We start from the raw sequence: 16,975 nt of genomic DNA on the forward strand, positions 1-16,975 counted from the left end.
GAATTGAGTTAAATGAAATTGAAATGCCTATTCTATAATAGGTGAAGTCTGTACAAACATACATCTTGTACATAAAACATCAATCATGTCGTTATATACATGCCAGGGCTCGACATTAACGCTTGTCTGGACAAGTAAAAAAAAAAAAAAAATAGTCGGACAAAATAATATAGATTTAAGAGTAAAAATAAATATCACCATCAAACAGTGTCTAATTTTCATGTAGGCCTAAATAAATAAACAGGCTTGCATGTCAGTGTAGTGATGTGCCTTTGAAGGTGCCAGAAAATGTAGCCCAACCTTTAATTACAAAAATATAAACTCCAGTCATGTTTGACATAGAACCAGTCAAAAGTTTAGACACACTGACTCATTCCAGGGTTTTTCTTTATTTTTACATTTTTTTTACGTTGTTGAATAATAGTAAGGACATCACAACAACAAGAAATAACATGTATGGAATCATGTAACAACCAAATGAGTGTTAAACAAATCAATATATTTTATATTCTTCAAAGTAGCCACGCTTTGCCTTGACTGCTTTGCACACTCTTGGCATTCTCTCAACCAGCTTCACCTGGAATGCTTTTCCAACAGTCTTGAAGGAGTTCTCACATATGCTGAATACTTGTTGGCTGCTTTTTCTTCACTCTGCGGTCCAACTCAACCCAAACCATCTCAATTGGGTTGAGGTTGGGGGATTGTGGAGGTCAGGTCATCTGATGCACCACTCCTTCTTGGTCAAATAGCCCTTATACAGCCTGGAGGTATGTTGGGTCATTGTAAAGTTGAAACACAAATGATAGTCCCACTAAATGCAAACAGATGTGATGGCGTATCGCTGCAGAAAGCTGTGTTAGACATGCTGGTTAAGTGTGCCTTGAATTCTAAATAAATCACTTAGTGTCACCAGCAAAGCACCATCACACCTCCTCCATGCTTCATGGTGGGAACCACACATGCAGAGATCATCTGTTCACCTACGCTGAGTCTCACAAAGACACGGCGGTTGGAACCAAAAATCTCACATTTGGACTCATCAGACCAAAGGACAGGTTTCCACCGGTCTAATGTCCATTGCTCGTCTTTCTTGGACCAAGCAAGTCTCTTTTTTTCTTATTGGTGTCCTTTAGTAGTGGTTTCTTTGCAGCAATTCGATAATGAAGGCCTGATTCACACAGTCTCCTCTGCACCGTTGATGTTGAGATGTCTGTTACTGAACTCTGTGAAGCATTTATTTGTGCTGCAATTTCTGAGGCTGGTAACTCTAATGAACTCTGCAGCAGAGGTAACTCTGGGTCTTCCTTACCTGTGGCGGTCCTCATGAGAGACAGTTTCATCATAGCGCTTGATGGTTTTTGCGACTGCACTAGAAGAAACTGTCAAAGTTCTTGAAATGTTTCGCCTTGACTGACCTTCATGTCTTAAATGATGGACTGTCATTTCTCTTTGCTTATTTGAGCTCTTCTTGCCATAATATGTACTCAGTATTTTACCAAATAGGGCTATCTTCTGTATACCAATCCTACCTTGTGACAACCCAACTGATTGTCTCAAACGCATTAAGAAGGAAATAAATTCCACAAATTAACTTTTTAACCCTCCACTTTTTAACACCTGTTAATTGAAATGCATTCCAGGTGACTACCTCATGAAGCTGGTTGAGAGAATGTCAAGAGTGTGCAAAGCTGTCATCAAGGCAAAGGGTGGCTACTTTGAAGAATCTCTTTTGGTTACTGCGTGATTCCATATGTGTTTTTTCATAGTTTTGATGTCTTCACTATTATTCTACCATGTAGAAAATAGTAAAAATCAAGAAAAGCCCTTGAATGAGTAGATGTGTTCAAACTTTTGACTGCATGTCTCGTTCAGATGAAATGGTCACAAGACCGGAGAGTGAAGGACAGTGCCTGTTGCTCATCACCCACCTTATGTAAGTTCATGAAGCATGTCTTGCCTTGTTTCTAAGTAGGCTAGCCAAAATACAACAATTGAAATGTGGAGGGAATTATTTTATAAATGCTTAATATGCCATTGAAACCAGCATTATTCTCATGTTCTATTGGTTTTCAAATCAACTTAATTTTGTCCAGTAGCTAGTCATAACCCTAATCATATTAGTAACCCATGCTAGTTGATGATAATCCTAATCATGTTGAGGCACAGATTTGGGGAAGGGTACAAAAACATTTCTGCAGCATTGAAGGTCCCCAAGAACACAGTAGCCTCCATCATTCTTAAATGGAAGAAGTTTGGAACCACCAAGACTCTTCTTAAAGCTGACCGCCTGGCCAAACTGAGCAATCGGGGGAAAAGGGCCTTGGTCAGGGAGGTGACTAAGAACCTGATGGTCTCTCTGACAGAGCTCCAGTGTTCCACTGTGGAGATGGGAGAACCTTCCAGAAGGACAACCATCTCTGCAGCACTCTACCAATCAGGCCTTTATGGTAGAGTGGCCAGACTGAAGACACCCCTCAGTAAAATTCACATGACAGCCTGCTTGGAGTTTGCCAAAAAGGCACCTAAAGGACTCTTAGACCATCTCCTGTCTGATGAAACCAAGATTGAACTCGTTGGCCTGAATGGTACGCGTCAAGTCTGGAGGAAACCTACGGTGAAGCATGGTGTTGGCAGCATCATGCTGTGGGGATGTTGTTCAGCAGCAGGGACTGGGAGACTAGTCAGGATCGAGGCGAAGATGAACAGAGCAAAGTATAGAGATCCTTGATGAAAACCTGCTCAGGACCTCAGACTGGGGTGAAGGTTCACCTTCCAACAGGACAACGACCCTAAGCACAGGGCCAATGGAACAAAAACAACTGAAGACACAAATTACTAAAGAGGGAGCTAGAGACCAATCTAGCCTATCCAGAAGAAACTGACCTGTTCCCGACCCTCCATTTTTGACTGCTCTGCATGCCAGTTAGGATTTTCATATGCACACTTTCGTGGAACCGTTTCATTTAATTTATAATAGTCTTCATATCTCAAAATCAATGTCATGTGGTTAATCAAAATTCTATTTAGATGAAATTATAGAAATCTAAAAGACACTTTTCTATTGCCATTGCCAATATTTAATAATGGCGTACATAAAGCTAAGAAATTAAAACAGAAAATATTCAGATAAAAATATATATATATATCCTATAAATCAAATTGGCTATGCATTTCCTGTCTGCAAGGAAGTTGAAACATTGTATCAACTATATACCTTGGTCCAGCCATAAGCTTGCACTAGCAAACTTGCAACATTGTATAAAATATTCTGGGCCCTCCATTTTCTGCTCCAGTGAGCTGCAGACTATGACTAGGCTATTTGCGCAAGTGATGAGAAGTAATCATGTAGGCCTTTTTTATGACATTTCCACCAGGTCAGAGGGGTAATCGAACGGGAGAGAGCTGGAAAGATTTTACAAATATGCTTAGTTGAGGAGCTATTTTCATTCTCAGTGGATGTAAAAACAGACTTTGTTTACTTGCTTTTTGAGGCAAAGAAAATATTACTTTGGCTTATCTCACCATCCCTGTGAAGATTCTCAATCAGAACTAGTATCAGATCCCCACATTTACATTTATAGGCCTACATTTGCACGCAGGCCAGGTAGCCTAGGCCTAGTTTTATGCATAGTCAGATGTGTCCTTACACAAGATTGGCTGGGTGCGCTCTGAGCGAAAGGCAATTAATAAATTGACAACTTGTAAATGGAATGAAATAAACCAAAACGTTTTCCTCACAAGTGTAGCATAAGGTTGTGCGCTCTGCAAACAAAGGTTAGACTGTAATGGTAGTAATAATAATATATTGAATGCATTAACAGAAATTTCCATAACCAAACAAACATTGTAGATTTAAAAACTATGGTAATTAACGGTAGATGTACTAATGGTGTGCCACCCCCGTGGCCTACACAATGGATTAGTCCACTCAGACAGGTGTCTCGTGGGCCATACATTTTTTTTTAAATATATTTGCCACTGCTTGACAACAATAAAAAATCTGTTGACCAACAGCCTATCGACCAATTCGATTGTTTGGTCGCCAACCATTTCCAGGTTGCTAAAATTCAAATAGTTTGTCTAACACCATTTAGTGCCAAAACAAGTCATGTGTAGTGTAGAGAATCATTGTGTCATCTAAACCGCTGTGAAATAGATTTCCAATAACCAAAAATAGTGTGTTTTAGCTTTTTTTTTAAAGCTGGTGTACAAAAATCTAATTGTATATCCTGTCGGATGTGACCAATTTGAATTTCAACTAATGAGTTGAATGGGAGTCAATTCTGAATTGAGCACAATTCATGTGTTGGATTTGACTCTCATTCAAATCATGAGTTGAATTGACCACGCCCCACAGGATGTAGAGTTTGAGTGACTGGAAATAGAATTTACAATTTAAAGAAATTCCACTGTCATAGAGCATTAGATTCACACTTCAACACCAAAGAATATATCACCTTCCTCTGGAAACGATGTTCACTTACTCTTTTAACCTTAGTGCTTAGAATAGCCCGTTATATGTCCACCAACCATTTTAATTTGTGTGTCTGCCCTCCAGCTCCAACTCATCCAGTGAGTGATACTGTCAGCCATCTAGCCTAATCCTACGTCACTTACAGAAACTACATTATTCATTCAAAGCGTCTGTTCTGCGTGTGTGTGAGAGAGACTGAGTTTCCAAGGACAAACAGGCTCCTTCACTTTTCACCCAGGGAGATTCTCTTCACAAGCCTTAAACACTTAACATTCTTTCTTTTGTTACTTATTCTGTACTCAAAAACATCTGCATGTTTTCTGTTTGGTATGACAATTGATACAAGCACTGTCTATTGAGTATGACCTTATGAACTGACAGTTGTTCATTTTCTAGTCCTTTTGGAAATCAATTTTGCTTGATTTCAATGAATGGGATGTGTATTTTATATTTAATAGGCTATACAAAATACACACAACCTTGGGAAGGCTAGTGCCACCCTCTTGCCAACACTGGACCACATGTAGCCTGTGTACGGCATGTTTATGCCGGGGCGGCATGGTAGCCTAGTGGTTAGAGCGTTGGACTAGTAACCGGAAGGTTGCAAGTTCAAACCCCCGACAACAATCTGTCGTTCTGCCCCTGAACATGCAGTTAACCCACTGTTCCTAGGCCGTCATTGAAAATAAGAATTTGTTCTTAACTGACTTGCCTAGTTAAATAAAGGTAAAATAAAAAAATAAATATGGGTGTTTATTTGCCATACTTAGTGCAGGTGAGTGGGCAATCCTCTCATCTAATAGAAACAATTACACCAATTTAGGCTTGTTGTTTACACCTCTGCTCCTCCCATTAAGCCCTCTGTGTGTTTACTGTTTGTTGCCGAGGGCTCAGAGCAAGTGTTTTCCATTATAAACCTATTAGATATCAAACACTACACGCTTCCTTCATCTATCCCTCTGCCGCACTCTGCTTCATATTTAATAAGGGAGGAAGTTTGCTTTGATTCCACGCGCGCACACACTGGCAATAGGTCCCTTATGCTCTGCTCGGGAATGCTGTTTTACATTCTTACCATTTGCATCATGGGAATTTTCCGCTGTCACTGCAACGCTTTGACCTTTGAGACAGCACAGGGCCCAGTGTGGTGTGTGTGTGTGTGTGTGTGTGCCTGTGCTATGTTCTTCCTGACTCGGATTAGTGACATGCCTTAGTGTTGCCATATTTTCTCCCTCAGGTAACTTCCTCCATTTATCTTAATTGGTAGATTACCCATACTACTACCTTGAAGAATAAAAAAAATATCTTCACAGTGCCAGCACAGAATAACATTTTATTTTTTTGTACAGTTACTTCCAGCACAACCTGGTCTGAAACAATGTTGGTTTTGAAATGTGTAATGGCGCTGTCATAACGCATCAGTCCTCTCCATTCCCACCTGACTGAGCAAGCAGACTGAGTGCCTGCCTGTTGATCCTAAGAGGAGGGTAGAGTCACTGATCCACAGCCTGGGAGAGAACCCACTCTGCTGGGGGAAATCTACAGAGAGGAGAGCCCTCAGCCTAGCTACTACTATAGAGCAGAGCACCAACTAACTAACCAACACCTGGGTAAGGACAGAGGACCCTATTTCTCGCCCCCCACATCTCCCTCTTTTTCCAGTCCTTTGTGTTGTCTCCTTACCTCCTGCCTGCTGACAAAGCTGTTGTCATGGAGATGCATAAGGGTCCTTCGAGGCACGTAATCTCCACACAGCAGAGAGGCTGACAGAGAGGGAAAGGGAGGGAGGGGGAAGAGAGGAGAGCCCAGACAAAAAAAGAGGCAAAAGAGGTAGATGAGGGATTTCTTGAGATAAGGAGGAGGGCAGATTGAGGTCTTGTTCAGATTCAGAGCTGTGCTGAGGAGGTTAGAATGTGTGCCCTGTCAATCTCACTCACTGACTCACTGGGACACAGCTCAGTAGTGCAGGACCTGGGGAGTATGTCCAGCTCGGAGTGGAGCTAACTAGGAAGAGAGGAATGTGAAGGGACCTGTGGAGGAGGGGTTGATCCACGGATGGAGGGACAAAGGTTATCTATTCTGGTGTCCGGCTTCATGTGACCAGTGCTGGCCTGTTGGAGCGAGGGAGAGAGCTGATATTGGTTATCTTCCTGAGATTACAACAGAAAGTGTGTTCCACTGAAATGTCATCTATGTGTACTGACTCCACAGTCACCTTTTATAATCAAATCAAATGTATGTATATAGCCCTTCGTACATCAGCTGATATCTCAAAGTGCTGTACAGAAACCCAGCCTAAAACCCCAAACAGCAAGCAATGCAGGTGTAGAAGCACGGTGGCTAGGAAAAACTCCCTTGAAAGGCCAAAACCTAGGAAGAAACCTAGAGAGGAACCAGGCTATGTGGGGTGGCCTGTCCTCTTCTGGCTGTGCCGGGTGGAGATTATAACAGAACATGGTGTTCCAAGATGTTCAAATGTTCATAAATGACCAGCATGGTCAAATAACAATCACAGGCAGAACAGTTTAAACTGGATCAGCAGCATGGCCAGGTGGACTAGGGACAGCAAGGAGTCATCATGTCAGGTAGTCCTGAGGCATGGTCCTAGGGCTCAGGTCCTCCGAGAGCGAGAAAGAGAGAATTAGAGAGGGCATACTTAAATTCACACAGGACAACGGAATGGACAGGAGAAGTACTCCAGATATAACAAACTGACCCTAGACCCCGACACATAAACTACTGCAGCATAAATACTGGAGGCTGAGACAGGAGGGGTCAGGAGACACTGTGGCCCCATCCGAGGACACCCCCGGACAGGGCCATAATAACTTGTCTTTTAGGTCTACTTCAGTCACCTTTTAAAATAACCTTTATCTTGTAGGCCTACATCTTGTGTGTAAGGTTTTTAGGGCTGACCCCATTTAGTCGACTGTTCAGTTGTTAGGTCGATAACCGAGATTTTTTAGTCGAGTGGTCGCACATTATTTTTTTAAACATTTTTATGGTGCACAAGACACCTGTCTGATTGGTGCCTGTCTCAGTGGACTGATCCATTGTGGAGGACACGGAGATGGCACAGTCCATCACTCTAAGACATGTGATACTGACATTCTAAGTGATTTTATATTATGTAAGAATAATAGTGCAACACTAATAAATCTAATATTGATACACACAGGAAACTGTTGTGTGAAAAACCCAGCAGCGTTGCAGTTCTTGACACAAACTGGTGCGCCTGGCACCTACTGCCATACCTCTATTGTCTTGCCCGTTCACCCTCAGAATGGCACACATTCCATGACTCAATTGTTTCAAGACTCCTCCCCTTCATCTACACTGAAGTGGATTTAAAAAGTGACTTCAATAAGGGATTGAGAACTTTCACCTGGATTCCCCTAATCAGTCTGGTTTGGAAAAACCAAGTGTTCTTAATGTTTTGTATACTCGGTATATATCTACAGAAATACACTGAGTGTTTGTTAAATAGCCTCTCGATTCCGTGAGCACCAAGCCTCCCATATACCTGCAAAATGTTTGAAGCAATTTCACAAATTCAACTGTTTTTGATCTTTGCTATGCTGTAATAAAGGCTTTACAATTTATACATTTGTTTGTTAGAAGATACTCTGGTATTACTTAGAATATATTTAGTGTTAAAATTGTTCCAAACGGGCATAAAAATATTACATCACACACATTATTCTCTCTCTCCTATACCCTCTGTATTTGGGGAGTTTCTCCCATTCTTTTCTGCAGATTCTTTCAAGCTCTCAGGTTGGATGGGGAACGTCGTGGCACAGCTATTTTTGATCGCGTTCAAGTCCGGGCTCTGGCTGGGCCACTCAAGGACATTCAGAGACTTATCCTGATACCACTCCTGTGCTCTCTTGGCTGTGTGCTTATGGTCGTTGTCCTGTTGGAAGGTGAATCTTCGCCCCAGTCTGAGGTCCTGAGTGCTCTGGAGCAGGTTTTCATCAAGGTTCTCTCTGTACTTTGCGCCGTTCATCTTTCCCCCAATCCTGACTAGTCTCCCAGTCCCTGCCTCTGAAAAACATCCCCCCAGCATGATACTGCCACCAGCATGCTTCACCGTAGGGATGGTGCCAGGTTTCCTGCAGACGTGATGCTTGGCATTCAGGCCAACGAGTTCAATCTTGGTTTCATCAAACCAGAGAATCTTGTTAATCATGGTCTGAGAGTCCTTTAGGTGCCTTTTGGCAAACTTGAAGTGGGCTCTCGTGTTCCTTTTACTGATGAGTGACTTCCGTCTGGCCACTCTACCATAAAGGGCTGATTTGTGGAGTGGAAACGGAATGCAACAGAGTCTCATAGCAAAGGGTCTGAATACTGATGTAAATAAGGTATATCTGTTTTTTATTTGTAATACTGTTTTTTATTTGTCTAAACCTGATTTCGCTTTGTCATGATGGTGTGTAGATTGGGGGGGTTATTTAATCCATTTTAGAATTAGGCTGTAACGTAACTGTGGAAAAAGTCCAGGGGTCTGAATACTTTCTGAATGCACTGTATTCATTTGTCCTTTACAACAGACTTTTTCTTTTTAGTACATTTTATAATTTATTTAGTGTTTTTGTCACGCCCTGGTCGAAGTATTTTGTGTTTATCTTCATGTATTGGGTCAGGCCAGGGGTTTTTGTATGTGGTGTGTATATATTGGGATTGTAGCTAGTAGGGTGATCTAGCAAAGTCTATGGCTGTCTGGAGTGGTTCTCAATCAGAGGCAGGTGTTTATCGTTGTCTCTGATTGGGAACCATATTTAGGCAGCCATATTCTTTGAGTTTGTCGTGGGTGATTGTCCTTAGTGTCCTTGTTCTGTGTGTATGTGCACCAGTATTAGGCTGTTTCGGGTTTTCGTTACGTTTATTGTTTTGTAGTGTTTGTATTTAGATTCGTGTTACGTTTGTTCATTAAACATGGATCGCAATCTACACGCTGCATTTTGGTCCGACTCTCCTTCACCACATGAAAACCGTTAGTTTTACACTGTTCCAAATGGTCAGTAAAAATAATATTGTAATCTAACAGCAACAGTTTGGTACGCATTATACTCACACAGTGCTTGTTCCTATACCCTCCTTTATCTGGATCTCCTGTAGTTTCTACAACTAAGTCACATGTCTTCTACACATCTGACTTCCCCTTTCCCTCCTGAGCAACCAGTGAACATTCACCCATTTCCAGTGTCTTTTTCACGTCCTCCACATCCATTTTGCTGTCACGTGTGGTGGTGTCTGGAGTCTGTTCTAACCAATGTATTGATGTGATTGATAGGGGGCTATAGGGCAGGCCCTATTTGGTCACGTGCACGCAATACATACAGTGGGGCAAAAAAGTATTTAGTCAGCCACCAATTGTGCAAGTTCTCCCACTTAAAAAGATGAGAGGACTGTAATTTTCATCATAGGTACACTTCAACTATGACAGACAAAATGAGAGAAAATCATCCAGAAAATCACATTGTAGGATTTGTTATGAATTTATTTGCAAATTATGGTGGAAAATAAGTATTTGGTCACCTACAAACAAGCAAGATTTCTGGCTCTCACAGACCTGTAACTTCTTCTTTAAGAGGCTCCTCTGTCCTCCACTCATTACCTGTATTAATGGCACCCGTTTGAACTTGTTATCAGGATAAAAGACACCTGTCCACAATCTCAAACAGTCACACTCCAAACTCTACTATGGCCAAGACCAAAGAGGGGTCAAAGGACACCAGAAACAAAATTACAGGCCTCTCATCTTTTTAAGTGGGAGAACTTGCACAATTGGTGGCTGACTAAATACTTTTTTGCCCCACTGTACATGTTTCACGTAAAGCGAGCAAGGGTTAAAGTAATAGGGGTCAACAAATGAGGTATTTCTGTAACAGAACTTTTCAGTCAGAGAAACGAGTAAGAAACAAAATGGCTGTAATTATGTTGCAGCTTTAGCACAGCGTGATAAACACTTGCTGTGCTGCCTGTTCACTGAAGGAGAATGGGACAACGTGCCAGTCACAGGCACTTTTTTGTATTTAATTTTTTTTTTTAAACAGCATGGTCATCGGGCTCCCTCTTGAATCATTTGTCTTAATTATTTAATCAAACTGTGCATTAAACACTGGAGCCACTGGGCTTCGAGGGACCTCCCATCTAGCTAAATAGCAGTCATTCTGACAGTATAATTAATACATTTCATATATGCTATTGCCAAACTAATCATTTGGTTGTGTTCATGAATGTGTTTAGGTAACATTTAGACTACAATATTTTTTCATTTCAAATAACAAAATAGCATTTTGATTAGGTTTTTACTGTAGGCTATATGTAAAAACAAAACACATTCAACTGTTCAATACATTTTATTTGTGGAGTGCCTAACTAGTTTCTTTATATATATCTATATAAATTACAAAATATCCTAGACACACAGTCAGCAAAACTCGCAGCCAAATGATGAAAATATCAGTAGTCTAAACATGAGTAGCCTAAACAGTCTAGTTGATGACGCCTGATATGTGGCGTATTATGTAATATTGACATGCATTTGGTTGTAATGTGTAATAGTATCTGTTTTATCTTTGTTCTGTCGATGACAGATGCATGGTGCTCATGACGACAGAAACGTTCTTTCTTGCCTTGCATTGGTATAGTGGGAGCGTTGTCTTGTCATTCTTCAGCATTGTACGGCTGTGCAGGTGCCCTATTTTGTGCAGCGGGAGGGAGCTCCCTTCTCGCTTTGGCCATGGTGCCAACAAGGTTTTATTTTTTTTCACAAGCAACTTATTCACCAGTGGAAGTGAAGTGAAGAAATTGTCCATGATGATGACATTCCTCTCCTTGACAACGTAAGGTTCCACAAGCCTCGTCACCGTTTCACTTGGTGGTGTTGCGGACACCTGCTCAATGCGTAGCGTTCTGACTTGTTATGCACTTCGGATATGTAGGTTCAGGCTGTGGCTCAGAATCAGAAGAGAAATCATCCGAGATGTCATGATTAATTCCTTGCCAGGATCTGGAAACTTTCATTCAGATCTTGTAGCTGCACTAATGCAGCATGTGCATCCATTCTTCTTGGTCTTCTTGCCATTTGTAAATTACACCACACTCTCACTGTGTACTCCTAGTAGACGGATAAGACTGCTTGGATTTTGTGGGCTGGTATAGGGTACATACCATTTTGAGATTTAGAATATACCAATCCACTAAAATGACTGCTTTAGCAGTTCTAGTGTTAAAGCATCAGACAAGCTCAGTGCATATAGTTGATTTGATTCAAACACATAGGATGTTTTATATATGGAAAATGTAACTTTTAACAATGTTGTCCAATCAATTGGTTGAATGTAGAGTTCGACCGATTATAATTTTTCAACGCCGATACTGATTATTGGAGGACCTAAAAAGCCAATTCCCGATTTTATTATTATTATTATTATTTGTTTATATATATATATTTTTTTAGTAATGACAATTACAACAATATTGAATGAACACATTTTAACTTAATATAATACATAAATTAAATATATTTAGTCTCAAATAATGAAACCTGTTCAATTTGGTTTAAATAATGCAAAAACAGTGTTGGAGAAGAAAGTAGAAGTGCAATGTGTGCCATGTAAAAAAAGCTAATGTTTATGTTCCTTGCTCAGAACATGAGAACATATGAAAGCTGGTGGTTCAATATTCCCAGTTAAGAAGTTTTAGGTTGTAGTTATTATAGGAATTATGACGTGTAGACTTTCTCTCTATACCATTTTGTATTTCATATGCCTTTTGACTATTTGATGTTTTAATAGGCACTTTAGTATTGTCAGCCTATTCTCGGGAGTTGATAGGCTTGAAGTCATAAACAGCACTGTGCTTCAAGCATTGCTAAAAGCTGCTGTTTGAATGAATGCTTACGAGCCTGCAGCTGCCTACCACCGCTCAGTCAGACTGCTCTATCATAGACTTGAATATTATTAACACAGATATGAGCCTTTGGTCATTAATATGGTCAAATCTGGAAACTATAATTTTGAAAACAAAATGTTTATTCTTTCAGTGAAATACGGAACCATAAATATTGCTGTTACATTATTTATTATGTAAAATTCTGGCAAATTAATGGCGGTCTTCACACAGTTCGCAACGAACCAGGCGGCCCAAATTGTTGCATATACTCTGACTCTGCGTGCAATAAACACAAGAGAAGTGACACAATTTCCCTAGTTAATATTGCCTGCTAATATTAATTTCTTAACTAAATATGCAGGTTTAAAAAAAGATATACTTCTGTGTATTGATTTTAAGAAAGGCATTGATGTTTATGGTTAGGTACATTCGTGCAACGATTGTGCTTTTTTTCCCACGAATGCGCTTTTGTTAAATCATCACCCATTTGCCGATTTTAATCGGTCAACCTCTAGTTGAAACAACAGATGACTTGGTCGACCAGGATTTCGTTTTTTTGTCGGGGACAGCCCTAAAGGTTTTACTTCTGAAGTGTAAAACTGCAGAGCTGTTTCTCTGAGTGCCCTTTGACCCTTTTGTCAGAGAGATCCATTGGAGAGGGGAGTGTGTCTGTGGGTCAAGGGTTAAAAGTGTGTGTGTGTGTGTGTGTGGTGTTTGACTGACTGTGAGAGACTCTGTGTGTGTGAGGCCTGAGGTATTTGTTTGGTTTAAAACAGTCTGTGTATGTAATATAAGGTGATTAACTGAGTGATAATGGCCTCTGGTCTGGCCTGGTCTGGCTCAACCAGCTGACAGACTGACGGCGGAGGGAGCTGTAGAGAACAGCAGGGATAACGAAGGGAGGGAAGGAGGGACCTTTAGAGAATAGCAGGGACCACAGTGGGAGGGAGGGACCTGTAGAGAACAGCAGTGACCACAGATTGTAGTAGCTTGGTGTCTCTGTTTTGGTTGGCTTATTTAGTATTGTAATATTTTATTAGGACCCCCATTAGCTGTTGCTGAAGCAGCAGCTACTCTTTCTGGGTTCCACGTGTGTAAATAGCTTTGTCTCTGGGTTCCACTTGAAGTGTATTTTAGGTTGTTTACAGTGGGTTGGGGATATTTTTTATATTTTTTATTTCACCTTTATTTAACCAGGTAGGCTAGTTGAGAACAAGTTCTCATTTACAACTGTGACCTGGCCAAGATAAAGCATAGCAGTGTGAACAGACAACACAGAGTTACACATGGAGTAAACAATTAACAAGTCAATGACACAGTAGAAAAAAAGTCTATATACATTGTGTGCAAAAGGCATGAGGAGGTAGGCGAATAATTACAATTTTGCAAATTAACACGAGTGATAAATGATCAGATGGTCATGTACAGGTAGAGATATTGGTGTGCAAAAGAGCAGAAAAGTAAATAAATATGAACAGTATGGGGATGAGATAGGTAAATTGGGTGGGCTATTTACCGATAGACTATGTACAGCTGCAGCGATCGGTTAGCTGCTCAGATAGCAGATGTTTGAAGTTGGTGAGGGAGATAAAAGTCTCCAACTTCAGCGATTTTTGCAATTTGTTCCAGTCACAGGCAGCAGAGAACTGGAAGGAAAGGTGGCCAAATGAGGTGTTGGCTTTAGGGATGATCAGTGAGATACACCTGCTGGAGCGCGTGCTACGGGTGGGTGTTGCCATCGTGACCAGTAGAGGTTTTAGATGTTGGCTGGGGAGGTGTGTGTGTAAAAAGCTAATTATTTGGGCTGAATCCTGGATGGTGAGTTGTACTGTAAGTGACTGACTGCTCTTTGGATTCATTTGGTGTTTTTTTTTTCTGGATAATAAAAACGGGCTTAGGTGGTGGGCTGGGCATTGAGCGTGTTCGGCCAATGGGAACAGGTACATTTTAGAGGCCCCATCTTCGCAATGTAGAGACATTTGTTTTTGTATGCCAATCTACTGCAATTCTACACATTTCTCCATGGAGCTTAGACATTTTTGCAGTTTTAAATGAATTGTTTTTGGAATTATGTCCACTTCTCTCCAAACTTTATCTGATTTTAGTTTTTTTTTTTTAATGTTAATACTGAGATCGTATTTCCATTTGTTTGGACTCCGGCAGCCCGAAAATAAACGCTTAGGCGGCCTGCCCAAAGATTACAATGGCAGAAAAATCCCTGGTATTGAAATGTAAGGTCGTGTGGCTGTATTATGTTGTGGTTTGTCTGTGACCAACAGCATTGCAGTACCATACTAACCGTTCTTCCCTTCCTGTTCTGCAGGTGCCCTTCCCTCCTGGAATCCCAGCATCTGCCGAGTCATCAGTAGTGAGTTAGGGTGTCATGGCCGCTTGGTCCCGGACATGCAGAAATCACACCTCATAGTGCTTCCCCCAGCCAACCACTTGCAAACACACACACGGAGGAGGAGAAGCAGGAGAAGGAGTAAGGGTGATAATGATAACCACATCCTATACGAACGGTCACATGACTGAGTCAGACGGAAGAGGAGTTGAGGCCAACCAGGAGGAGCCCCAGCAGTGGCACAGGGAGATGGCGGTGGACTGCCCGGGGGACCTGGGTGCCCGTACCCTGCCTGTGAGGCGCTCTGCCCAGCTGGAGAGGATCCGTCAGCACCAGGAAGACCGGAGGAGGAAGGAGGAAGAGGGCAAGAACAGACAGGAGCTGGATCTGACCGCCTCCATACGGCTCAAGAAGCTGTCTCAGAACCCCAAGGTGGGCATCGATAACCCCACCTTCGACCCCATCGAGGGCCCTGGAGGGCCACTGGGACTGCCACCCAACCTGGGGGCCCCCACTCTACTGGGTGAGTAGGACTGAATATGAGAACAAAGATATACAATATTAAATGTTCTATTAAGTGCCCGTTCAGTCTCTGGCATCAGTCTCTGGCATCAGTCTCTGGCATCAGTCTCTGGCATCAGTCTCTGGCATCAGTCTCTGGCATCAGTCTCTGGCATCAGTCTCTGGCATCAGTCTCTGGCATCAGTCTCTGGCATCAGTCTCTGGCATCAGTCTCTGGCATCAGTCTCTGGTCACTAGCCAAGATAAAGTTCTAACAAGTTGGTGGTTGTGTCCTGCTGAATTTAAAATCAACCACACTATGTAAGTATGGCAACATTACTGCTCAGATAGTGTGGTGAAGGAAGTGCCATTTTGCTTAAGTTGATCTTTTTAGATTTACAGGAGTGGGTGGGGTCCATCTAGAATTCAGAATACACCTCTTGAGCTGTCAGAACAGCATAAAGCTATTATTTAACCAGGTTAGTCTCGTTGAGAAACATCTCTTCGAGAGGCCTGGACCAAGCCGCAGCATTAACACATCAGTATCAGACAGACACATGACACCAACCAGACTAAAATGACAGCTTAATAGCCCTGACCTTGACATCTTTAGCTTTTATAATCATCCATCTATTTTCTCTCAGTACACATGTATCCTTTGTGTCGGTCTGTGGCTCTCCCCCAGTCTCTTAACCCAAGTTCACTGTTCCAAGTAGGCTTATGAATGACACAACACCCCCCCTAGTCTGTAGGCCTATGGTGGGTGCATTCCTGTTCTAAAGCTCTGTGAGTGAGTGATCCTCGGGGGGAGGGGAGGGCCCTGTGAGGGGACATTATTTAAAAAGTCTGTTCCAAAACATTCTGAACCAGGCTACAATGGCTGCTCTCTCTCCCTGAGTGGCTGCCCCATCTCCCGCCTGGCCTAACTGGTCTCGTAGCCCGCCTGGCCTAACGGGTCGCGTAGCCCGCCTGGCCTAAAAAAAAACTATATGGAGAGAGACAGTAGGTCCTCCATCAGATGAGATGACACTAGCCTCCTAATAACATACCCCCTTTGACACACCAACCCTCTCCTTATTTTGATATTACTTACACTGGACAGATATGCCTAAAAGAGGGGTCTGGATTTGAGAGAGCTGGTAAGATTGAAGAATTTGATTTATTTTGGAGTTGTATCCCAGCTATTAATATCCTGTCTTGGCGGGCTACGCGACCCGTTAGGCCAGGCGGGCTATACGACGCGTTATTAACTTGGCAGGAAGAGTGGTAGAGCAGGCAAGAACAGCGATGGGGCAGCCATTTGTAGCCTGGTTCAGAATGTTTTGGAACAGACTTTTTCTTTTCTTTTTTTGAGTTCACTGTTATTTTTTTTCTGCATGTGTGTGTCTGGCTTTTGTGTACTGTATTTCTATGGGTGACCTGTCAGTACAGTATATGTATGCCTGACTCACTTTCCTCCGTACAGAGTTGGAGGAGCTGCTGATGTCCCTGAAGCAGGTGCAGCACTGCCTGTCTGACGGCCAGAGCCAGGAGGACGTGGAGCTGGTGCTGCAGCTGGTCCAGAAGACTGACTTCCAGAAGGCCTTCAACATCCACAACGCTGTGGCCCAGCACATGAACAGGCCCAGCCCACCCTTCCCACACACAGACCGCGCTCAGGGCCTGGCACACGAGGTGAGTCCTGGTCTGGAGTCAGTTTGGGGTGTTCTGATTAAAACGGTTCAGGTTAGGGTAAACTGATCATAGATCAGGGCTTA

At 42.2% G+C, this 16,975-nt stretch overlaps 1 protein-coding gene across 1 annotated transcript in view; it reads left to right on the forward strand.

Annotated features, from left to right (window-relative positions):
- pals1a (protein associated with LIN7 1, MAGUK family member a) overlaps positions 1 to 16,975 on the forward strand; it is a 47,924-nt gene that overhangs the window by 8,382 nt on the left and 22,567 nt on the right. The window contains exons 2-3 of the mRNA XM_024430435.2: positions 14,697 to 15,240; positions 16,684 to 16,892. Coding sequence (XP_024286203.1) covers positions 14,871 to 15,240; positions 16,684 to 16,892 — 579 coding nt within the window. The 5' untranslated portion in view covers positions 14,697 to 14,870. The remainder of the gene's footprint in view (positions 1 to 14,696; positions 15,241 to 16,683; positions 16,893 to 16,975) is intronic.

This window comes from Oncorhynchus tshawytscha, linkage group LG08 (genome assembly GCF_018296145.1).
Source record: "Oncorhynchus tshawytscha isolate Ot180627B linkage group LG08, Otsh_v2.0, whole genome shotgun sequence".
NCBI classification, from domain to species: Eukaryota; Metazoa; Chordata; class Actinopteri; order Salmoniformes; family Salmonidae; genus Oncorhynchus; species Oncorhynchus tshawytscha.